General features: G+C 43.1%; 1 protein-coding gene and 1 long non-coding RNA gene across 7 annotated transcripts in view; both read left to right on the top strand.

Moving 5' to 3' along the window:
* Nucleotides 1-7,702, top strand: part of LOC107107782 — a 38,806-nt gene extending 31,104 nt beyond the window's left edge. The window contains exon 4 of the long non-coding RNA XR_001482404.1: nucleotides 7,636-7,702. This is a non-coding gene — a long non-coding RNA (uncharacterized LOC107107782). The remainder of the gene's footprint in view (nucleotides 1-7,635) is intronic.
* A 6,778-nt stretch (nucleotides 7,703-14,480) lies between these two features.
* Nucleotides 14,481-24,300, top strand: part of SVIL (supervillin) — an 82,799-nt gene continuing 72,979 nt past the window's right edge. For all 6 annotated transcript variants that reach the window (XM_015408118.1, XM_015408116.1, XM_015408120.1 and 3 more), the window contains exons 1-4: nucleotides 14,481-14,503; nucleotides 20,458-20,515; nucleotides 20,645-20,796; nucleotides 21,883-22,537. In XM_015408118.1, the coding sequence (XP_015263604.1) occupies nucleotides 20,508-20,515; nucleotides 20,645-20,796; nucleotides 21,883-22,537 (815 nt within the window). In that variant the 5' untranslated portion in view covers nucleotides 14,481-14,503; nucleotides 20,458-20,507. The remainder of the gene's footprint in view (nucleotides 14,504-20,457; nucleotides 20,516-20,644; nucleotides 20,797-21,882; nucleotides 22,538-24,300) is intronic.

The raw sequence follows: 24,300 nt of genomic DNA, 5'->3' as shown, positions 1-24,300 counted from the left end.
CCCTCCCCTTACTGTGGTTGCTTCATACAGGGGATTTCAGCAGGTCACCCCAACATGGGCATGTACCATTTAATAAGAAGTCCTAATTGTGACAGCACCACAGTAGGACCTTTCTAAGACAGTCATTTGGTTAGGGGTATATTACCAGACACTGTCAGTGCAGTCCTACACAGAGTTACTCCGTTCTAAGTGCATTGATTCCACTGGGTTTAGATTGGAGTAACTTCACATAGGATTACACGGTAGAAGTTGGGTCTGGTGGCTCCATTTTGCTAAGTGAGGAGTCTTGCTCTGGCATTTCTCATTAAGAGGGCTGTAGTATAATGGAATGGTTCAGGATGGTACTCTTACAAAGAAAGCAGGATTTATATTGCACTGTTTATTGTATGTATGTATTAATTTTGCTTTTTGCTGCCTTGTCTTCTACTTTCCTAATCCATTTTCTGTACCGTTTATGGTATGTCATGTGTTACGTGGGGATTTTTTTGTCTGCACTGTCTAATTTTTAAAATCCTGCTCCCATTGCATTGTTCATTGGATTTCCTATGCTGTCTCATTGCATTGCTTCTATGTTTTGTAATCTGCCTTGAGCCTCAGCAAGAAAGGCAAGCTATAAACAGGGGCAGATTGGCTATTCAGTTTACGGGAAATTCTCTGGTGGGTTATTGCTCTAGAGGGCCTCTGGTGGCCAGAGGCAAGCAGAGCAGAGCCTGAGACACTGGCTGAGCCAAGATTCCTCATCAGTCATGGCGGTTTCTCTGGGTTCACCATCTCTTTCCTCCTGTACTGCTTCCAGTTTGTGGGATGATGCAGTGGGTGATCTGATGCCCATTGTTGGCCCTTCTGAAGTAAACAAATATTATAAAAAGCAGTGCTAATAGTAGAGCAAGGACTGCTTCAGTCCCAGTGAGACAAAATTGCCTTTTTGGCTGTAGAGGTATTGCAGTTTTTGTCTTCTTCTATCTTGTCATGGTAGGGTAAGCTAGGCTAGTCAATAGAAGAAAGCATTTGCTTTACTCTGGAAGTGAAGTTCAGAATCCTTGTTGGCAGATGCCACATTTGAATCTGTTGTGGGTTCTCTCCCGAGTTAACCTTTCAGAACATGCAGTTCCAAACTATTCCTTCTAGAATCCAATTTAAAAAAAAGAAGAAGAAGAACCAGTTTGGGAATCAGATGTGAAAGCGGTTTAAACTAGAAATGCCTTTGGTACATATTTATGCTAAATATTCCACTGCTGTGTTTGTGTCTCATCTGCAGACCTCTTTTTGAACTCAGGAAGAGCTTAAATTTAAATGTAAATGTTTGTGGGGATCTGGGTTGAGGGAGGAGTCTGGAGGGGAGAAAAATGTGCTTGTGGGAAGTGGACGTGTACTAGGGTTGCCAGGTGCCTTCCTCCTGCTGGCGGGGGGGATTTCATTGGGCACTGAGTTTTGTACCATAGAGTTTTACCCTCAAACCAGAACATTTGTTGTGACACCCCCGACGTGATGACGTCACTTTGCGTCTGGACGTGGCTGTTTGGGGGCTGGTGGTGGGCAGAAGCCCTGAAAAGTGGGGGAATCCCAGGGGTCATTTCGTAGAAAAAGAGCTAGGGGAACTCATTAGCATAACTCATTAGCATATGCCACACCCCCTGACATCACCGGAAGTGTGTCATAAGGCCACACACCCCGCCCCCAACGGTCCCGGCCGCCACCGCCAGCCTTGCTGCTCCACTGCCGAGCCCCATGAGGGGCCCAGCGGTGGACCTGCAAGGCCAGCAGGAGTGCAAGGAAGCCCTGGAAGGCCCTCCCTGGCCCCAGGCAGGCAGGGGTGGGGAGAGGCAGGGAGGAAGCAACTTACCCTCCCTCTTCTCCTGCCTCCTCCTGGCTGAATGAGGGCCGGAAGGAAGCAGGGGCGGGGCTTCGTCATGTGCCCTGCCCCCCATACCTCACCCGGGGGAACTGCGTTCCCCCGCGATCCCCCCCGAAATAACCTCTGGGGAACCCCCACTGGAACCTGGGGACTGGCAACCGTATTTAGTTCAAACTCTTTTAAAAAGATATGAAAGAGACTGACCCCACTTAACAGTGAAGTCTCATTGTTTGAAAGCACTTCAGGATATTGAGTTGGAAATGAATGCAGCAATCAGATGAATTGCGTCCTTCACACTTTTGCAAGTGTACACTTAATGCCTTCCCTCTTAAGCTAAAACACTCTTAGGGGTGGTGTCTGTTCTGAAGTCCTTACTTCCTCCTGTCTCGCATCTGTCTACCCTGGGCCATTTTGTACTTGTGTTGTACATAAACCTTAGCTGTTCCAATATTTGTTTTTGGGAGCATAACATATGTTTAGCAGAATGATATAATGGCCAGCATCAACCTTTCTGGCAAGCCATCACTGCAGTATATTCAGTGCCATCACATTTGTTCTTCCATTTACAGCAGTTTTTTGTTTGTTTTCATTTTATTCTAGCAAAAGAAGTGTGGAGGATTGTGTTTGTTTTTGCTGGAATATAAATTGTAATTTAGCCGACACTTTGAAGTGGTGATACTGTGAATCTCCCAGTCGCCATTGTCCAATCTGTTTCAGCATTCATGCACCTAATTTCTGCTTGTAATCTGATTACTGTCTTGAGCTGCTCCAGTTTGCAGCCTATTGCTATGCATTTACTGTACTCCCCGGGACGCAATTGCCTGACAGCTCCATCCCGGTGAGATGAAAAATCTCTACACAATATTGCTAAGACGGGCCTAGGGCTGTGGCTGGCTGCGAATTAGCTGCTCTTGTAGTTTCCTCCTTTTTGCTCAGTCCCTTTGTTTTGTGCAACCATGTTCCGAAATCCTTGGATCGCCAGCTATTTGAAGAATGTCAGATACTCTGAAGAGCAAGGTAAGAGTCCTGAGTGCAGAGCGATTAAATTGCAATGTATTGTAGTCTGCAGTCTTGATATCCTTCCACCCACCCACCCCCTGCCTCAAAAATATTTGCCACTTCAGTAAGCGATGTTCAGTTTGGTATCAAGTATTATTGTTTCTCCAAAGGACACTCTGGGGGGTGAAAGATCCGATTAGATGAATCTCCTAATTAGCTTAGCTTGCTGATGAATTAAGGCCTTGGAGATATATTGAGTAACAATTAATTGTAATATCTCTTGGAGTTTTTTAATGGCTAGTTTATAGCATGTATCTGTTAAGTAGGGTCTTGCTTTTGCGGGGGAGGTAATATAGTGAACATGAACTTGGAAGCAAGTATGTAATCGTATTTTTTTTATATAAAAACACATCTGCTAAGAAATCTGTGAAGGAATACTACTGCGTTCCTGGTGAGTTTGCTGAATACCATTGTAAATCTGTGACTAGTTAGAGGAATCAACTAGTGATATTTTTTGCACAAATACCAATTTGGAGAGAGTACTGAGTGTGCTTTTTAGCTTAAAAACCAGAATAGCCGTCCCAGCCCTCTTGAGAGAACCCGGGAAACAAAACTGTTTTAAACTTTGTTCTACATCTCCATGTAATTTAATGCTGAATGCATTATACGTAAGCAATAGCTTTGTTTTTCCTCTTCAGAATTTTAACACATGCTGTCAAGAACATGTATAGTCAGTATGGGAACTATTGAGGTGGAATATTACAGCAAATTAAAGAATTGGAATTCGATATATAAAATGCACTCCAAACTGGTTCCCAGTATTTAAGGCGCTAGTGGGTTTTGTATGCATTAAAATGTAGTATGATACTTCAACGGTAATGAAGAGACAAGTAATAATATCACATGGGGACTGTTCCTCTTTGATTTGAGACCCAAACGCCTTCACATCTCTCCAGTGACACAAGAGCACCTCTTGCTTTGTTTAGGTCCAGAGTAAAGAATTTCTCTGTGGCCTACTTGAGGTTTTCATGGTGGGGAGAAGTTTCCATGCCAAAAGCATGCATTGGGTTATACACCATTTAGAACTACTATAAATTTTTACACATGCCTGATTTCACTTTAACCAAACTCATACACTGTTAAGAGAATTATTAACAGCTGCTCTGTCCAATAATCTTAAGTCATTTTTTGGTTGTTGTTGTTATGGTACTGAGTTTCAAACAGAGTATAATACTGATAAATCATTTAGAAGACATAGCTTGGATACTTGATTTTTTTAAATTAAAGCTGCCTCTTCTAGGTTGTACTTTATTTTCCATTGACCTGAGGGGAAAGCTGGATAGCATTATACTAAAGAAATGGGGAAAACAGTGAAGCCAATTGATAGAATTATGCTTACTTGCTGACAAGATTTCTAAAACACTGATTGTTACTTACTGTCGGTTCCAGTTAACTTGAAACAGTACTTGATGGATTACACATCTTTTCAAACCTTGCTATAAATCCTGGTCTGTATTCTCCCACTCCATCAAGCAAAGTTTGAAGCTTTCCTCTACCCTAATGAGCCTTCTTCCAACTTAAGTAGCTCTTCCTCCAACACGAGAGCTGCTTAAATTGGAACAAGGCCGCAGGAGCTTCCTCCAGCCTAAAGTAGTACACCGCCCACCAGGCCCGTATAGGGTTGCCAAGTCCATTTTCTTCTGCAGCGGGGCCCTTATAGGGTCTTCAGCGCGCGCGCTGCATGCACATCAGCAGGATGTGACGTGATGATGCCGGGCACGCTGGGGGCGGGGCCACAGCCATTTGAGGGGAAAACTCCCCTCAAATGGCTGAAGCGGGGGGAAATCCGCCCCCCCCCCGGGGGACTTGGCAGCCCTAGGCCCGTAGCCAGGAAAGTTCCTGGCGGGGGAATTTGGGATTGGGGGGCGTTGTGCCATCAGACATGGTGACATCACTAGTGACATCACCACGTCTGAGTCTTCTCCAAGGAGAGCCAAAGAGGAGGTAGCCAGGCGCTCACTGCCCTGCCACTTGACTGCCTCCTTAGCTCTCCAAGCAGGCAGCCAGCAAGTTGGTTCTCCGAGAGCTCTCCAAGACCCCTCAGAGAGCTGACCCACTGGCTGGCACAGATGCAGTGAGGCGCAGGGGTGGGTCTCTCAGAGAGCTGACTTGCTGTCTGGTGCTGGGGCTCCCTGGGGGATGGCTAGCTGGTGCTGGGGCTCCCCCCATTTGATAGGAGGCTGAGCCCCTAAAGCCCCACTGCTGACTACAGCTCTGCTGCCCACTGTTTTGGTGGGGGAAAAGAAACCAAGACATTTCTGCATGTGGGTTCAAAAAAAATGAAAAATTACTCTTTTATTTGACTAATAATGTTAATAATGAATAATCGTGTGCCATCTTGTCTCAACCAACTCATGGCGACACCAGGAACATGAGGTTTGCAGGCCAAAGATGAGCAGAGGTGGTTTGCCATCGCCTTCCTCTGCATAGCAACCGCAGTCTTATTTGGTGGTCTCCCTTCCGGATATTAACTGTGGTCAGTCCTATTTAGTTTCAAAACTGAAGTGATGAGGTTAGGCTGGGTTATTGGGCTGCTAATGATGTTGATATTTATTTAGTAATTTGTAATTATATGTTCTAGACCCTATTTTCATGGGGAAACCATCTGACCATATCTAAGGCACCTACTGGGGGCAGTGGATGTGAAGTGCAATTCTTCTGGCTTCATTTATGGATCCTAAGTGGCTATTGCTGGAAAGACTATATCATTTTTTCATTGCTTTTTCTCTTTGTCTTAGTCGAACTGTTTTATTGGCTACTTAACTTTAAGTATCCCTGCATTTGGGGGACTTTGTTGGGGATCAGATGCACTCTTTCAGTACATTTGTGAAAGTTCTGTAGATCCCAGCTGGTCTACGAGGCATACAAAGGCCATGCTGGTGAATGCTTCCTTCTGTTCTAGCTTGGGGCCACTGATACTTCAAGGGCAGATTTGTGGGAGGTCTGACAGTGTTGTACTGGTGTTTTCCTCAGCAAGCGGGTAAAATATGGATGACACGCCCCATCTTTTAAAAAGCAGAACAAAAACATGTCTGCTTGAGAGCTCTGGGACAGAGGTTCTTCATTATGTGGTCAGGGGGAAGAGTAAAAACAGGGCTATGGCTATCCTTGTCTTACAGGTTTTCTGCAAATGCGGGTACGACACCAGTGCACTCACAACAATTGTCCATTGTATTCATGGTGTCCACGATGTTCCCACTTTAAGACTCTGGAGTGGGGATCTTGAAACAGCAGGTAGAGGGAAAATGTGGTTCAGCTGTTATCCTTTGACTCAGTCCCTAGAGCAGCCAGACTGTTTCTGTCACCATACAAAAGAGATGGGGCTGATAGCTGAGAGAAATACTATAATCTTGTGTTTTATTTGCTTCATTTATAGCCCACCTTCCTCGCAGATTACAAAATAGAGAGAATTCGGTCTGACAGCACAAAACATCTGATAAACAATGCAATAGGATTAGGATTACAGAATTAGAAAACAAGGCAGAGAACTGTCTAAGGCATGAAATACCACGGGGATTACAAAGGCACAAGGAGTGCAGTAGAAGCAAGATGATATACAGTAAACCAGGGGGTGATTGGCATCCTGTTAAACAGAGCTTCTGCCTGAAATGCTGAGGAGTTACTATTAAGAGATATGCATAACCTTACTCTCTGACATTTTGTGGTTGGTGCCGTTTCCTTCAGCAGCCATTTTGCAGTTGCACCCGCTTCCCTGTGTCAGAACTCCAAAGGTGTCCATGAGCTCAAAAAGGTCAGGGATCCCCTCCATAAATGACAGTTCTTTTCCCTTGAAAAAGGGCCACCCTGGACTGTCCTGTTATACTGCAGTATCGATCCCTTTATAAAAAATACTCTTTATGGACATTTCTGTTTTGCATATTCTGCAGAATGGCGGAATGTCCACAATGTCTGGTTGCTTGGTAGGCTTTCAGAAGCTGCAGGCTGCACGCTAGTGCATTGCTTAGTGCATTGCTCCGCGCCCATCCACAAGCAGTGGTTGCTGTGGGATTAAGGGAGGGGGGAGTGGCCTGGAAGTCACAGTAAAATTTAGAAGATGAATCCGTCTGAGAAGTCTGACAAAGGCCACCTTATTTTGCCCTGTATTGAGGAAAGCGTGAGACATCTGGGTTTTTTCTTATCTGTTTTCTCTACCTAAGGAGAACCCCAGGCTGCTTATCACATTGTTCTCCCCTCCTCTGCTTCCTTAGCTCCACAACAGCAACCCGATGCGGAGTTTAGGCTAAGAGTGGCCCAAGGTCACCCAGCAAGCTTCTGTGGCAGAGCAGGGATTCGAACCTAGTCGTCCCAAGCTTTTAGCCTAACTACTGCACCACGCCGGCTTTGAGTGCTGTGAGTTCTGTCAAGCAGATTTCCTGAAGCAGGCAGCTGCCATGCTGGAGTGTATTTATCCCAGAAGTCATTGTGCTCATCACTGTCTGTTTATTTGCTGTACATGGAAGGCCAAGGACATGAAGGCAATCTTTTAAAGTAATTAGTGGTTGCAACCAGTTTTTTGCTCCTGGCTAAAAGTCTCCCCCTCAGTTATTCTCTGTTCTGTTTTCCCTCTCAAGCATTGTTAGTTTTTGGTGTATGAATAATATCACTGAAGTTTAGTCTGCTTTGCACATGATAAACATTCTACTCTTTGCAAACTGAATTTTTTTCTTCTTCATTGAGCTTTGTTAATACAGTGTTTTATTTATTTTTTCCCCCCGTTTTAGATTTTAACAAGGAAAATTTGGTCAAGTATAAAACTCCAAAGTTACTCCAAAGGAGAAGAACATTCAGGTAAAGCATTTATTTCAAATCTTCTTTGGTCTTCTTGTTAATATGTATTGAGAGCATGGAACAGGCAGCATCCTATTTATATATGACCAAAAAAACAAACAAACCCAGACAACCTCAAGCCAGCTGTCTTTGACACCAAGGCTAATGGTCTTTAATTTATTGCAGTGATAAGCTTCAGTGATCTAGATGCATTTTGGAGGTATTCAGGATAAACCAGCCTTTCCACTTTTGTAAAAACTTTTGTCACACTTTCTGGATCTTGAAGGTAGTACTTGGGCAACTAGTGTGTTTACGGTGAATGTCAGGTTTGGAATACATTATAGGGGCAGCAGGAAATGGTGAGTGTCTTCCAGGAGGGTAGCCACTACAGTTATGATTGTTTATGTAAAACATTTATAGCCTGCTTTTCCCAACAAAAGGACTCAAACAGCTTGCAGTAAAAAAAAATTAAATTATAATCATGTCAGGATCCACAGCAAAACAACGAAGTACACGCTTCCAGGAAGGTTTTACTTTTATTGAAAAGCCATAGATGCATTAACAGGAACACTGTTAGGAATGGCGGACTACCTATGCGCATAATAGGATATAGGGCATTCGTATGCCCCCCCCCCAAAGCAATACCCAATTAGGTGGACTCCTGTGTGCGGGAGATGGCAAGGCTGTCTAACAGGCGTGGAGCTTGGAACGAAGAAGCTCCCACGGAAGGTAGACACCACAACTCCTCCAGTAACTTTACAGATAAGCGTTGCAGCTGTGAAGCAATTAAGCGCATGGGAAGGAATGCAAAGCAATTAAAAAGCCTCTCCACACTCATGGCAGCTTAGCTGACAAATCTATAAAACAAAAGGTCAGAGAAAAGATTGTCAGTCTTACTATCTATTCTGTATAAAAAATTTGTCAATCTTACTACCCATTCTCAAAAGACCTGTTGTGCTAGATCAGAGCAGTGATCCATCTATTCCACCATCTTATTTCACCCAGTAGCCAACTAGATGCCCCTGGAGGGCTTACAATCAGGGCATGGAATGATGAATAGCCATTCATGGCGGACAGGTCCATCTGTGGCTGCTAGCGATGATGACTGTATAGAAGCTCCACATTCAGAGGTGGTAAATTTTGTACAAAGCCTAAAGGACAAAAGAGCGGAAGTTCTTCTAGCATGCGTGCATAGGCTGTTCCATAACGTGTAGGTTTGCCACTATGGAAACCCAAGAGAGCAACAGCAAATCTTACATTCCTGCAAAAGGGAGTGGAGAGGAAACACTGAGGGGACGCTTGGAGTTGCCTTAGAGTTGTTATAAGGAGAGGTGGCCCTTCAGGTATGTGGGTCCCATGATGAAGGGCTTTGAAGATAAGGACCAGCACCTGAAAGAAATGGGGAGCCACTGCAGTGGTTTCAGAATGACAGCAATACATGCAAAATGGCTGAATTCAAAAGAAGAGGATAATTCCCATGCTAAATAAGCTCGGGGGGGATGGGGGGGGACATCTTTGGGCATCGTACTAACTTCTGGGGTTTTTTTTAACACTCTGGGTCCAACAGAAGTCCCAAGTTCTTAACCAAATCTGTCAATGATGACCCTGCACAATACAGCCCCTCCACATGTTGTCTGAACACATGGAGAAGGAGAAGAAGGCACAAGCATGTTAAACATGCCGTCCACTTCTACGTAATCACTGGTTTATGAGCATGACACCTGCATGTGGAGGCAGTGTCCACATGCCATGAAGGTGGAGAAAAGGAGAAAATAATCTTTGTGTATCTCAGCTCACAGCACACACTGATGTATTTCATTAACGGTGCCACCTGAAGCAGAGTGGCACCCCTCAAAGTCCACTGAAGTCTTTGCACTGTAGGTAAGTTCTCCAATGATACCCTTTCTGTCTTAAACCAGTGCCTGAATACAATGGTCAAGTGGGTGGAGTATAACAAGCTGAAAGTTAATCCAGACACAATGCTTTTTGGTATAGCTAATGCTCTAGAGGGGTCGCTCTGCCTTTCTTTGAGGGAGTTAACACTTGTTATTTTGGGGGTGCTTTTGGCTTTGTGCCCTATGCAGTTCCTGGCAGCATGAGCTGGCCCTAAGAACGGCTAAGTATTTAATGCACAGTCTTCACTCATTTAACATCAACTTTATTCAACTCTTCAGCATTCAAAGGTTCAGTTTACTTACATTCCCTTTTTCAATAGCTGCCCTGAGTCCTTGAGTGATTAATGTGGTAAAAGGAGCTGAGTTTCTCCCTTCTTGTTAGCTCTGAGATTACACACATACTGGGAGGAGGAGGGTAATAAACAACTTTTCCCGGGCAAATGTATCAAAGGAAAAAGGCTGTATAGAACCAATCAGGAAGGCTACTTCTAACCAGCTGACTTCAAGGTCACTAGAATTACATTTCCCAGAATTCTTATAAATTTAAAGCTACAGTACAACTTGCTATGCTTTACTGTTCTAATCTCTGCTGGGGCAGCACAATCCTGGTAACATGTATGCAGATTTAAGACAGCTCCCTTCTTTTTATTGAGAGCATTTGGGGGGGGGGGGGATCCTAGTCTTCCTTTGAGTGAGATATTTAATAAAATAGAAAAGGTAAAGGAAGACATGGAAATTTTTTTTGTTTTGATTGTCCACTATGCTCATTTTAATTACCTTTCCAGCATAACGTCAGTAAATATAGCTTACAATAAGTTACAGTGACAGAATACCTTGGGGTTGGAAAAGGCATTGAGGTTAATAGGACAGCTATAGAAAGGCTGCATGTTACAGTAGTAGAGAAAAGTCTTTCTTTCCCTTTTCATCTTAAAGCAATTCATCTTTGTCCCAGACTACCAGCCATGTAACAGGAGCTGTGCCAGATAGCTTAGCAATCCATTTAAAGTTGGTTTTCAAAAGGCAAGCTTTGGAAATATTGGCCCCTTGACCATGGTTTTTTGATGTCTTGCAAATGCCAGCGTACTGTGGAAATATTAGCAATATATTTCTCTAAAGTAAAAAGTAGTGATTCGTAACTTGTTTTACACTTAAGATTGTTTTCATGAACTGCAATCAGAAGATATCTTCCAGCTGAGGAAGCTGGAAGTGATTTTTGTCTGACTGCTGTGAAGTTGTCTAGATCTAATGGATTTTTATGGGAGAAAAGTAGGAAAAATTTTGTCATCACCTCTTTAACTCATGCCAGAAAGAGGAAAAAATGCAAGAGAGATGAAGGATACAGAACTTTCAGGCCTGCTATAATTTATTAAGCTAGAAAACCAGGCATTATTAGAAATCTGCCTGCATAACAGCTACTAAAACTGTGAACATTCAAGAAGCTCTTGTCCTACTTGATCTTGAAAAACGAGGAACCCATTAATGACTGTTAAATTGGGGTCATTATTAATGCTCCTGAGGGATGGTTTTGGGTTTATTAATATGACTACTAATTTAAGAAATTCTTTCTGTCAGTGTGCTAAAGAATTAAAACTGCAAGATGTGCATAAAACATGCTTGGAAAAACTGACAGATGTAGAACAAAGAGGGCTTTGCTAGATAAAATATGGATTGGATCCAGCAGTAGATTTCCACTAATAGAAGTGGGGCACTTGTGTCAATTTCTCCCTTTGACTACAGACCCCTTAGGTTCACCTTGTCAACCAAAGCCCCTGTCTGGAGCTTTGTCGCCATGGAGAGGTGGGGTTATGCGAACTGGAATGTATGGTTGTGTTTCTGACCGTTACCTGTCTGGTGTGTGGTATAGCCACGTAACCTTGAGACCTGAACTGCCATTAGTATCCCTTTTCCCCTGGGAACCTTAGAGCGTTAGCTTGGCGGGCTTTTAGCTTAGAGGTGATTGGCCAAGAGCCACTGATGTATATTTATGCTATAATTGCTGGCTTCCTTCCTGCGCTGGACCTCAGTCTTAACAAAGTACGTTATGAATCTGGATCCTATCAATGTCTCAATAAACTTTACTTACTCTGAATTATTGTTATTGGGAACTGATTTCTCTGATACCCTTGTCCCCCAGCTTCCAGGGGTGCATTGGGTACAGAGGTGAGAAGACAGTCATTATTGGCTGATGGAAATTCCTTCTACCAGTGCTGGATCCATGCCCATAACCGTAAATGCCACACTGATAACATCAGTGTTTCTAAACACATTGTGTTGTAGCTGGAACACATGCTTTACTGTGAGATGAAATGAGTGTATGCTAACCTTTTAGATAGTAGTACTGTTCAAATTATATAATACTGTATACCTTTAAGGTGCAGAAATTTGATCTAAAGAGTTCTCCCATTATGGAGTGTGGACATAGCTATATGTTAAGTATATAATTCCCTAATTAGGACCATGTGCAGAACTTTTTCAAACCTAATTTGAATTAATTAAAACATGTTAATCAGCACAGACCTACTTACAAAGAAACAGCTCCCAGTACTTTGCATTATAATGGGTCAGTGACTTGTGTGCTTGGTACTGCAATGGGCACATTATCGTTGGGGCGCATTATCAAGATTAGTTAATGTGGAATTTCTGTCAATGAGTCACATTTATCCCACCCTCCCACCAAGGAGTTCAAGGCAGCGTACGCAGTCTTTCCTTCCATTTTCTCTTACAGTACCTGTGTGAGGGAACCAAGCCTGAAAGAGAGTGAATAGGCCAAGTTTATTCAGTGGGATTCATGGCAGACTATGAAATGAACCCTGGTCCCCAGTCCTACTCTAACTACTACATCACACTGAAAATAGCATGACATGGCCAAAACGTAAGGCTGAAGATGGACATACCTTCAAAGATCAATCCCCTCCCCCAGTTTTGGAGTGAACATATTAATCTGTTCTGGCATTTGTTGAGTGTTTTTTCTTAAGTTGCTGAGTATTTTCTTAAATTGTTTTTTTAATTTAATTTTAGCATAGTTTCTGATTGGGGAAGACAGACATTTTCCTGACTGAGACAAGAGTCAACCAATCAGTGATGCGTACCACGGGATCTGAAAGGCTGTTATGGTAGCTTGATGGTTGACAGAGGGATCATCCAGTCAGTAGTGTGCAGATCAATTTCTGATCTAAACTAGAGGAACAGATGTCAGAACTAGGCTCGTATGTGTATTAAATAAATGATGACTGCATTTCCATAGCCACTTTGATTATGTAGATGCGTCTTCATCTTAATTTCTGTTATAAAGGTACAAAATTAGCCTGGCATAAATGCTGGTGGTGGGAATGGCTTTGAGAGACTAAAGAGCAGTTGCTCCTTGATAAACATGGGTCAAAATCATTAGCTGGCCTCTTGTAGTTCCAGGGGGAATTAAGGGTGATTTCTGGCTGACATGGAGTTACAAAGTAATTTGATTTGCCATGTAGTTGGGAAGGGGGGGCAGAGTCTGGGTTTCGACCTCTGTTCCACTCCCCTCCATCTCCGTGGACCTGTCTCCCTGTGTCTGCAAGCAAAGTCTTTAGTACTCTTCATCTCTTACAGGTGTGGAGGAGGAGAGGGGCAAATGCAGTCTGAATCTGAACTTTGTTTTCTCTTCCTCCATTCCACCTTTCCTGACAGGAAGTGTAAGCAAAGTTTGATGTAGTGGTTAAGAGAGGCAGACTCTAATCTGGAGAACCGGGTTTGATTCCCCACTCTTCCACATGCAGCCAGCTGGATGACCTTGGGTTAGTCACAGTTCTCTCAGAGCTCTGCACCTACCTCACAGGGTGTCTGCTGTGGGGAGACGAAGGGAAGGAGATTGTGAGCTGCTCTGAGACTCCAAGTGAAGAGCGGGGTGTAAGAACATAAGAGACGCCAATGTTGGATCAGGCCAAAGGCCCATCTAGTCCAACACTCTGTCATACAGTGGCCAAAAATACCAGGTGCCATCAGGAGGTCCACCAGTGGGGCCAGGACCTTAGAAGCCCTCCCACTGTTGGCCCCCCCAAGCACCAAGAAGACAGAGCATCACTTGCCCCAGAGCCCCTATCTATACCTTGTGGCTAATAGCCACTGATGGACCTCTGCTCCATATGCCTATATAATTCCCTTTTGAAGCCGTCCATGCTTGTAGCCGCCACCACTTCCTGTGGCAGTGCATTCCATGTGTTAATCACTCTTTGGGTGAAGAAGTACTTCCTTTTATCCGTTCTAACCCAACCGCTCAGCAATTTCATGGAGTGCCCACGAGTTCTTGTATTGTGAGAATAAATCCTGCTCCAAGCCTGTACCCCCCTGCCTAACAAGTACAGCCCCAGAAAATGAACTAACTCACACATACAAGACATATGCTTACATAGAACATGGAAGATAAAAGCGAGTGAGGTGAAGCGTTGATTGGTGAAAAGTAGGAAAGTTGCGCACAGAAATGTCGTTCGGGGCCATCCTGCTTGGCAGCAAAAGTGTCTAAATGCCTTGGTGGGACAGTGTTGCTGTCAGACACATCTCTTCCCTTACTGCCCTTTCGACTTCCTTGTTGGTTGGGAAAACAAAATCAGATAGTAACATGACAGTACAAATGGTGGGACTCAAAGTTTTCTGACTGCTAGCAAATTTTGGAAACAAATCTCCTAAAATATGGAACATATGCTATTACAAATACACCCTGCTCAGGCCAGTCCTTGATTAGCAAATTTCCAACTGAACATCCCTAATGTCTGCTATTAAAACTGCCTGAGTACTGTAGTGTAACTTGATTTATAGCTCAAAGTTCTGTGGCTGTGCTAAACAAGACTGTGATGCTGTTCCAGTTTTCAGAAAGAGTTTTCACTGGAGGATAAAGAAGAGCTTGCAAATAGCACAAAGGATATTGATGCCAACCTTTTAGCAGTGCTGCCAAAAGGTAGGTAAAAGTGCTGGGTTTTGTGCACTGGTGGTTATTGAAATGTCATTAAAAAGCTTGTCATAGGTTTGCATTGTTTTTATAAATGCCCTTTTAATTGCTCCTCTGGACATGCATGAAAGGCAGGATGTTCATTTTTCCAGTTTGAATTCTCTTAAATGTGACATGTTGCTGAAATAGTGGGTCAAATGTATTCCATGTGCAAGATCTCCATCAATGGCTATGGCATTGTGGCAAAAAGAGGACACAAAGTCAACGAGTACTCTGCGAATTCCAGGTGGGCAGCCATGTTTTTTACAGCAGAAGCAAACAAGAGTCTTGTGGCACCCTCAAGGTTTTTATTCCAGCATAACTTTTCATGAACTAAAGTGGCAGTTCACTCCATTTACTGCTTAGTTCTTGTAGATAATAGATAGCAATGTAGTAAAATGTTATGTGCAGAGCAATTACTATGAGTGTTTAGAACTTCTGTATTCAGACCTGAATTACTTTTCCAAGAGTCTGTGCTCTTGTGAAGATTTCTAGCCTGCTAATTCTACGCCTTGCCTAAAGGAGGGCCACATGATCACTGGACAGCTTCTAACAAACCACTCAGTAAAAACCATACGGGGCATGATGCAGGTGCACCACAAAAGGTGCTTACAGAGTAGTAGCTCCAAATAGCTCTTGCAATGATGCACTCACACATTCAATCAAGTTCCTTAGAAATACAGTATTAAAATAAGCACTGTTGCATTAGCAGGTGGGGGTGATGATGGGCAATACTTATCTGTCTTGCAGCTTGGTTGTTCCAATGACGAATGGATGGGAAGAAATAGAAAACTAAGGGAATTCACACACGACTAGAACCAGCCAGAATGTGTGGGCAGTGGAGGCAAGGGTTGGGGATAGCAAGTGGGACTTAAGAGGGGTAAAAGCAGACAGGGGTTGTTACGGGGGAGATGCTAGTTGATCAAGGAGAGAGAGAGAGAGACCATGTGACTGGTTCTCTCCTTTTACCGGGGGATCCAGGAGGTGGGTGGTAACTGTGACCCACCTACCTTTTAGTCCGTCCCAAAAACAATCCTATTGGTTGCATGTAGGGAGGGGTGGTTACCTAACAGGAGTGGCCAATATTGTAATCTAATACCTTACTCGGAGTATGGCATCTGGACAGGTGCGAAATCTTGGCTTCAGGAAACTTCATTGTAGTGTTGATGAAGCTGGCCATTCTATTGAAAACCAAATGTCCATTTGGCAAGAAATGCCAATGCAGGAACAAAACAGTGATGGGTAATACGTGACTACAACTGTTTCTGCAATGGGGGCTGTCTCTTCTCAAGCTCTTGTTTTCTCATTGCTCACAATAATGGAGGTGTGTGCTTCTTCACCAGACTGGGTAACTGTGTAGCTGAAACCTTATTCACGTGTAAGGCTTGTGCAGGCGCCTTCTATGTGTTGCATCACAACAGGTGACTTAGTGTACAGTTCTTCTGAGCCTATGTGTGTGTGTGTGCACAGTCCATTGTGTGTGTAGCAATAAATATAGTCCTTAAATCAAATATGAATCTCATTCTCTAACACCCTAGTAAACCAGCTGATCCAGCAAGTCTGTCCTTCCAGGTCTCCGGTTAAGGAGGCTGGGTGGTGATAGCACCCAGCTATACGGCCAGCAGGTGCTGGTGCTCCAGAGGATGCACTGTATTCTGGCCATGATCCTGGAAGTAAGTGCTGTTGTCAAAGCACTGCTCTACATCCACAGAGGCATTGTGTGCAGCCAGTTTGGCACTTTTTCTTCTTCAGCCGGGGCCTTCTGCTACTGCTGTTCCTGCAGAGTTGGAAGGGGTTTCAAGGGTGCTATGGTGTCAAGGGGAAGTTTGGTGACTATTTCAGAGAACATCCTATGCAGGCTGTGGCAGGGCAGCCTCTGGCACTGCTGGCCCATTGGGTGCCAGGCCCTTCCTGATCCTCCTAGTCCTCCTCAGCCACTGGCCTTGGTTCCCTGGGCTCCTCCCCCGAAGACTCTGAGTCCGGGCCAGTGGGCTGGTCGGGGGGGGGGGGGGCAATGGCAAACCCTTTTTGGGACATGGCAAATCCGTTGTCTGCCCCTGTTGTCCTTTCACTCAGAACTAGTTTGTATTCTGGAGTCATCCATTTCCACAATGCTTCTTTGAAACTGGTTCGCCTTGTCCCCCTTGCCAAAACCATTCTGTGGCATAATTACAAGATTAGAGCCCTGCACCCAATAATATTATGTAAAGCTGTTCTGAGAATTGGATGTTCTTTTTGGAATTTATTAATATGGAATTTTCAAGGACCCAATTTAGATCTGCTCATGGAAGGAGCTGTAAAAAGGTTTTAATTACTTTTGCTCTTAAAATAGCCAGTACAGCATAGTCATGTGACTTGTGTCTAACTAGATCTTTTCTCCTATCTTAAGAGCTATGGCTGCAATATATGACATTTATTAGTATGATAGGAGACTGTTCCTTCCTGAAATTTAAAGCTGTTTGATAGGAACAAAATATGGACAAAAACACTGTGACTGTCCTTCAGTTTCTCTGGTGGGCACATATTTCACCTGCTAAAATGTTACTGCCATCATAGGTAAATACAATCTGGAAAAGGTCATTTTCAGAACTAAAATAATATCTGAGTCATAGAATCAATAGAGTTGGAAGGGGCCATACAGACCATGTAGTCCAACCCCTTGCCCAATGCAGGACCAGCGTAAAGCATCTCTGACAAATATGCATCCAGCCTCTTCTTGAAACCTGCCAGTGAAGGGGAGCTAACCACCTCCCTAGGCTGCTGATTCTATCTTTGAACCACTCTGACCATGAAAAAGTTTTTCCTTATTGCATGTAATTTAAACCTGTTGCTTCGGGTAAAAAAAAATTAGAATGGCAGTGCAAAATTTATCCAGCTTGAATGCCCTCTGCAGCCTTCTAAAACATATTCTTGACCAGCCCCCCCCCCCACCTTGTTGAGCCTGAGGGCCCTTTGGGAATTTTGAGAAAGGGTAACGGGGGCCACCATAAATGGCTGCAATGGGAGGTGGGACCAGTCACAAAACGGCTGCCCTGTACATAGAACAGACACAAAATAATCATGCCTGCCCCTGATCTGTTGCTTACAAGGCCAAGGTTATCATTTCCACTTCAAAATCCTCGGGCCTTGCTGACAATAGCATATTTACCACAAAAACATGTGGCTTCTTTAAAATGTTGTTTCCTCCCCTGAAAATGCTGCATGTTCTGCAACTGTGTTGGGGAATGTGTACAGCTCAATTGTGTTCCTGGTTTCAAAAAGCTACACTGATGTTCAGACCAACCCAGCATGTTTGTGTTGATAATGCACACATCACAGGAAAATAAACATTTAAAGGGCCTTGACTTTGTAGTGTCTTTGGGAACATGATAGTATCCTCAATGTAAGGAAGTTTGAATCTGCTTCCACACAATATATGAGGGAATCTTGTGTTGGCTTGGCAGGCTACCCATCTGCTCAGTTAAAGGGGGATGAAGGGACAAAGTCTGGTCGGGGAATCTCTGACTATGTATTAACCTGGGTAACAGATACAACTGTGTGGAATCTGAGGTGTGGAAAAAATGAAACACTGCACTGGCTAGGTCTGGGCTATTTTTGTCTTGGTCTTGCTTTGGGAGGTGTTGGGGAGATACTCCACAAGGCCAGTGGTTTTATATAGGCCTGCAAAAGAATCTCTTTGAAAGAACAGTAGTACCAACAGAAGAACACTGTGTTGGGGGAGTCACTGTTTGCTTTCTGCCCCCTCAGCAGACTAACAGCCATGATATGTATTTTTTTTTTAAAGCATGACAAAGTTTTGCTTCATTGGAGTTCATTAAACATTTTCTAGCTGTTGCTATATATGAGGTATGATAACAGTTCCGTTTGTAACAATGAAAGAGCATTTTGCATTCTGAACCAATTCAGTTCAATTCAATTCAGTTTTCAATTTTATTATCTTATGGTCCACAACCAAATCCAGTTAACAATATTATTCAGGTATACAAATATACAAGTTAAAAACTCCAGTTAAGATATAGAAATAGAAAATTTAACAAAAAGCTATATAAAATTATATTAAAAAGAGAAAAATAGATTATAAAATACAGAACATAGCATCATTTTTACAATATAAACCAAGGAATTTAAGAGGAACTAGAGCTGCATAATAGACCCCATGAAGGAAACTAAGTTAAAGTTCAAAGGGGCAGGACTGAAATTTCCTGTGCACTTTAATCGCCTGAGCGCAAAATCTAGCCGTTAGCTTAGTGATAACTGAAATTTAATCTGTTAGTAACTTATCTAAACATGTCTCTTGTCTGCCCCTACCACAGGTCTGTCTACAAGGTAAAAAATGGCCTTACCTCGAATTTATTTATAGAGGGAGCAACAGAAAAAAAGATGTCCCATTGTCCCCACCTCTGCTAGGGGGCAAGGGCAAACCCTCAGTTGGCTAGGTATAGGGATTTCTTAGGCTTTGGCCTCTTAAACATGTTTAAGAATTATGGCCTCAAAGGAAATGGCTTCATAATTATCCTAAGACTTCCTTCAAATTTTTTTGCTGTCCTTAGGCTTGGGATTGTTGGTGATTTAATGATCCGGTCAGTAAAATAGTGTTCCGTCAGTTATTTTATGAGACATATTTTATTTATTGCATTTGTGTCTTGCTCTTCCTCTAAAGAACTGAGGGTGGCATACATGGCTCTGTTTTCATCTGCAGAACAATCCTGTGAGGTGTGTTAGACTGAGACACTCTAACTGACCCATAGTCACCCACTGAATTTAATGGCTAAGCAGGGATTTGAAGCTGGGTCTCATCAGTTCTCATCTAATTTTCTGCATACTGTATCACACAGGGTCTCTAGGCAAGTATTTAGGTCTGAAATGCTAGCCAAATCTAGATTCTGCCAAGTTTCACCCATAATCTATCTCACTCACCATCCTACCAGATCTATCACCACTTTGCCACTGTCAGCACCTCTGTTGTTGGCCTGCCATGTTGTGCCTTAACTTTGACCTTTAACCCTTCCCTCTGAGGATGAGTATTTTTTTTCATCCCAAAGTTGGCAAACCGAAGCTAGTCTATTAAGAAATTGAGAGTGATCACTGGTGTTACATAATATTTAACATGTATATTTTACATATTTTTACAACATTTTGTTGCCTGCTGTTTATCCACAGAATAGGAGCCCAAAGCTATTTACAGTATTTCAAACCAAAAATATAACCAGCTTTATAAATGACATAAGATAAATCATGTTAAATGTGCATCATAGGTCCTGTTCAGTGGTTGTTTGTATGCCTGGGATTATACCCAAGAGAGTGGTTTTTTTTGTTTACAAATTCCCTTGCTACTCCTTTCACTTTGGGGAGAACATCTGAACCAAGAGAATGTATGCTTATTTGGATATTCCCTTACCCTATGAAATTTTCTCAGTCTCTCCACAAGTCCATAATGCCAGTCCATTTGGAAACAGATGAAGGGCTGCAAAAGAGAAGTGGCTTACTAGTTTGCAGAATTAACTCCCCATTAAAATTGCCTTTGTCTTTTATTCAAAACTTGGGAGGAAGGTAGAGCTACAGAAAAGTAGTGATAACTGGTGTTGAGGGAATGCAGAACTCTGATAGCAGACCCAGGCTTCTCTTCCTCCTTCAAAGCAAAAAATTGTGTAGGATGACAGCTTCCTTATGCTGTCTATCTATGGTCACACATGGTCTTGGAACATCCTAGTGATGTTCCATTGGAGTAAAGACCCATTCACGGTTTGCAGGCAGTCTATAAAATATTTTCCTAAAGTCAGTGAACTAGGAAAGTCAAGGAAGAGACCTTCAGAGCCCAGTGTTATTTGATTTAATAATTATTCTGTGAAAATACAAGATTTTCTATTCAAAAGATGAAGAGTTTTGGATTTCTGATATCTTATTGGGCTTTTGTTTTATTTTAGTTTCTGAATTAAGAAAACTCTTTGAACCAAACAGGCGGGATATCTTGGAGATGAAAAGGTAACTCTACAGCTTCCTTGACATCTGTCAAAGCACAGAACATTTCTGTAACCTGCTGTATCTTTTTGGATATTTTTTTTTTAGTTCTGTAGGCATTATTTCCAGCACAACATCTTCTGTCTTTCTCAGGAAAGAGAGGATAGCCAGGCGTTTAGAGGGAATTGAAAATGATGCCCAGCCCATACTTACGCAAAATTGCCCTGGATTGGTTACCCACCGTTTGCTAGAAGAAGATACACCAAGATATATGCGTGCAACAGATCCTTACAGCCCTCATTTTGGTAAGAAACATGTCTCTAAAATGCAGCATCATTGGGTAAGCTTATTGCTAGAGCAGATTTAATCTACCAGAAGTTCTGCCTATCTAGGAGTGGCTGGTATACAATTGTTTCATATATTTTTGTTGCTCTTTACTTTTCAAAGTGTAACTGGCACAAAAGATGGCTTGACTGACTGCATAACTGGTCGAGCACCCTGTCATCTCTGCTCCAATGATCCTGTGCAAAACTTGAGTTATTTTGGCGGATAGCTGAACATTTCAACCTCATAAGAACCTATAAGGTGGTTCACCTGCACAATTTACTTAGGTTTTAATTGACAGAGTTATATTCCATTTAGAAAGTATTTATTTTGGACATCTTTATCCTGCCTTTCCTCTAATGAGTATCCCCTTCTCCATTTTATCTTCACATCAAGCCAGAGTTGCCAGCTCAAGAGTGGGAAATACCTGGAGATTTGGGGAGGGGGTGAAGCCTGATAAGGGCAGGCTTTGAGGAGGGGAGGGGCCTCAGCAGGATACAATGCCATGGAATCCACCTTCAAAGTTGCCATTTTCTCCAGGTGAACTGATCTCTGTTGCTTGGAGGTCAGTTGTAATAGAGGGAGATCTCCAGCCAACACCTGGAAGTTGGCAACCCTAGGCATGTGTGGTAGGTTAGGCTTAGAGAGAATCTGGACTCAGCTCATCCAGAGCTTGATGTCAAGCAGATATTTGAACATGAGTCTCCCCAGGCCCAGCCCGGCACTCTAATCACTGTACCACACTGGCTGTCAGTATAAGAAAATAGTGGGGTTGAAAAAAAGGAATTCAGCTAATGAATTTACACTTGATCTTAGGCCAAAGGCTGAGAAGCGATAGGAATTCAGATACGAAGTGACTCTACTATGTTTTGGTATATTTTTGCTGAGCTTGCTTAGTGCTTTGTGATGTTCTGGGGAAGTGAAAAGATCCTACCATAAAACAACATGACCAGAAGTGAATGAATGAGGAAAAACCTTGTGTGTAATTTTTTTTTTTTAAGTGCGTTATTTGACAAGGTGAGAGAAAGATAATTCCTTCTGGGTGTTTTTTTTTTTTTTTACTTCAGGAAGATCAAATGAAGACGAAACCTCAGATTCTTCAGTAGAGAATCAGTCTAGGCCCAGATACCCAGCAGAATCCACTGGAGGGAAAACAAGGCCTTCTTACAGTCCGTTAGTCATGGATTCCCGGGGACTTGAATCTAAAGCAGAAAGAATAGCTAGATACAAGGCAGAGAGACGACGTCAGCTGGCTGAAAAATATGGTCTCTCTATAGATTCAGATGTGGACTCTGAATACTCATCCAAATACATCAGGGTGAGGAAAGACCAAGACGTGACTGAGAAGAAAGTCTTGAAGAGCGAGAAACCGGAGGGTGAAAGCAAAGATTATAGTTCTATGTATTCAGTGAGAAGTGAAAATAAGGAGGTGAGACTTGCCGCTCCTGAGATGAAAGAGTATTCGGAGCATGCAAGAGAGAGTTCTCCAGAGTGGGAAAAGTTGCAATTGAAAGAAGACACTGAGAGAAAAGCACCAGAGCACAGTTCCACTAGATATGATTTATCATCTGCTTTGGAGACTCTCACGTCCTTGTCGTTTCCTGGCCATGACTCCTCCCAGAACGAAGTGCCAAATTCGCCAAAGCAAACTCGCAGGGTTTCCCTGTCTTCACCAAAGCAGCTAGCTTCACCAAGTCATTCCCTCAGCGATACCAGATTGGGGTAAGTTTGCTGTTTTAGAGAGTGGTGCTGTTGCCATAGATGGTCTCTACTCCAAGGACCTTACAGTCTTAGTCTTAAAGATAAAACAGCAAAAGATGATGGAACCTGGTCAGCTAGAAAGTAGAAAAAGGATTTAGTTACCTATTAAGATGTGTGGGTTATTGCATTTGTAAACATATTATGCTTAGTTTTTGTGTTTATAAAGACGAGACCAGCACAGCGGGGGAGGGTTGGAAGATGATTTCAGTTATTTGAAATAGTAGCTACTAGTGTTGCCAACACTAGATAAGGAAATTCCTGGAGATTTTGGGAGTGGATCTGGTCCATGGGGCCGCGGAGAGTCGGACTCGACTGTGCGACTGAACAACAACAACATAGGCAATAGAGACACTGAGAGGTGAGGGGACAAAGCCAGAGACCGATTTCTCACTAGCCGCTGCTCTGCCCTCGTGTTTCCCTTTGCCCCAATCACATTAGTCAATTCCCCACTACTTGCTGCCCCACATTTTGCCCCACAGCTTCACCCGATTTCCCCCGTGTCTACTCGATCCTCAAAAAACAGGATCGAGCAGACGCGGGGGGAATCAGGCGAAGCTGCGGGGCAAAATGTGGCCGTGCAGCACATGGTGTGAAATTGACACGTACGATTGGGGCAAAGGGAAGAGCGAACGTGGAGCAGCAACTTGTGGGAAATCGGTCTGGGAGAACTTCAGGCCTCACTTGGAGGTTGGTAACTCTAGTAGGTACAGTATATACCTTACGTTTGGAAATCTCTTGTTGCAATAAAGGTTATAACACAGGTCATAAGGTCAGAAGTCTTGGAAATAGGTAACCACAAGCCAAATGTCAGGTTTGGCAAGGTGTTAAATCACATGGACATTTGAAATGTTTGTGTGTTCAGGGCTGAAAGGACTCCAGAAAGCACCTGACATGAGAGGTGTTCATATTTTTAATATAGTGAAACAATTTTGCAAAAATATATATTTAGACATCTCCAAATTTCCACAGACAACACCATAATAAAAACGTCCCAAAGACTGAATGTCTATTCCAAACAAGCAAAAGAGCTAGCAGCTTCACTTTCACAGGTGTTTTTGCTCCTGCAGGGTAAAGCCAGAATTATACAATATGTTAAATGCACAGCTTTCACCAAAACAGTAGCCTCCTCAAAATCTATGACAATGTGACTGTATTCTGCATGCTCATTACTCTGCCCCATATTACTGTATTCTGCTGATGGGTAGAACAAGGCAAATGGTGTGATGTCAGGAGTCGGACATAGCCTTGAAGAAGGGAATTATGTGTTGAATTGCTGCTCTCTACCCCAGTACCCATACATTTCGTGTGTAGCACATAGTTCTGAGTTTAACTTCTGTCAAAACCCGAAGTACTGTTCTACACAATCCCAGAGGTCTGAACAATTTCTGTGGATTGCAGTTAACGAAAAGAACACGAAAGCTCTAATTAAAGTATTTATTACCAGTAGGGTAGGTTTGATGGGAGGAGAAGCGTTTTGGTTGTGGTGAAAGCTCTCACTGCTCGTTTCCTAAAGGTAGAAATAAAGGGGGAGTATTTTTCCCCTGTGATTGTCAGCACCTGACAGAATGGTGCGTGAGTAGCAACGTCAAAGTGTTTGTGGGAAAGGAGGCAGTAGGAGAGAGGAAGGAGGCTATTGAAGGCAGGCACCATAGCTGGCTGCAGGGAAGGAGGCCCTATTCCATGCTCCCTCTAAGCTGTGGAGTCTTGTGAGCAAAAATCCAACT

This window comes from Gekko japonicus, unplaced genomic scaffold (assembly GCF_001447785.1).
Source record: "Gekko japonicus isolate JY-2015 unplaced genomic scaffold, Gekko_japonicus_V1.1 scaffold87, whole genome shotgun sequence".
Taxonomy (NCBI): Eukaryota; Metazoa; Chordata; class Lepidosauria; order Squamata; family Gekkonidae; genus Gekko; species Gekko japonicus.
This window is presented reverse-complemented; position numbering and strand designations above follow the sequence as displayed.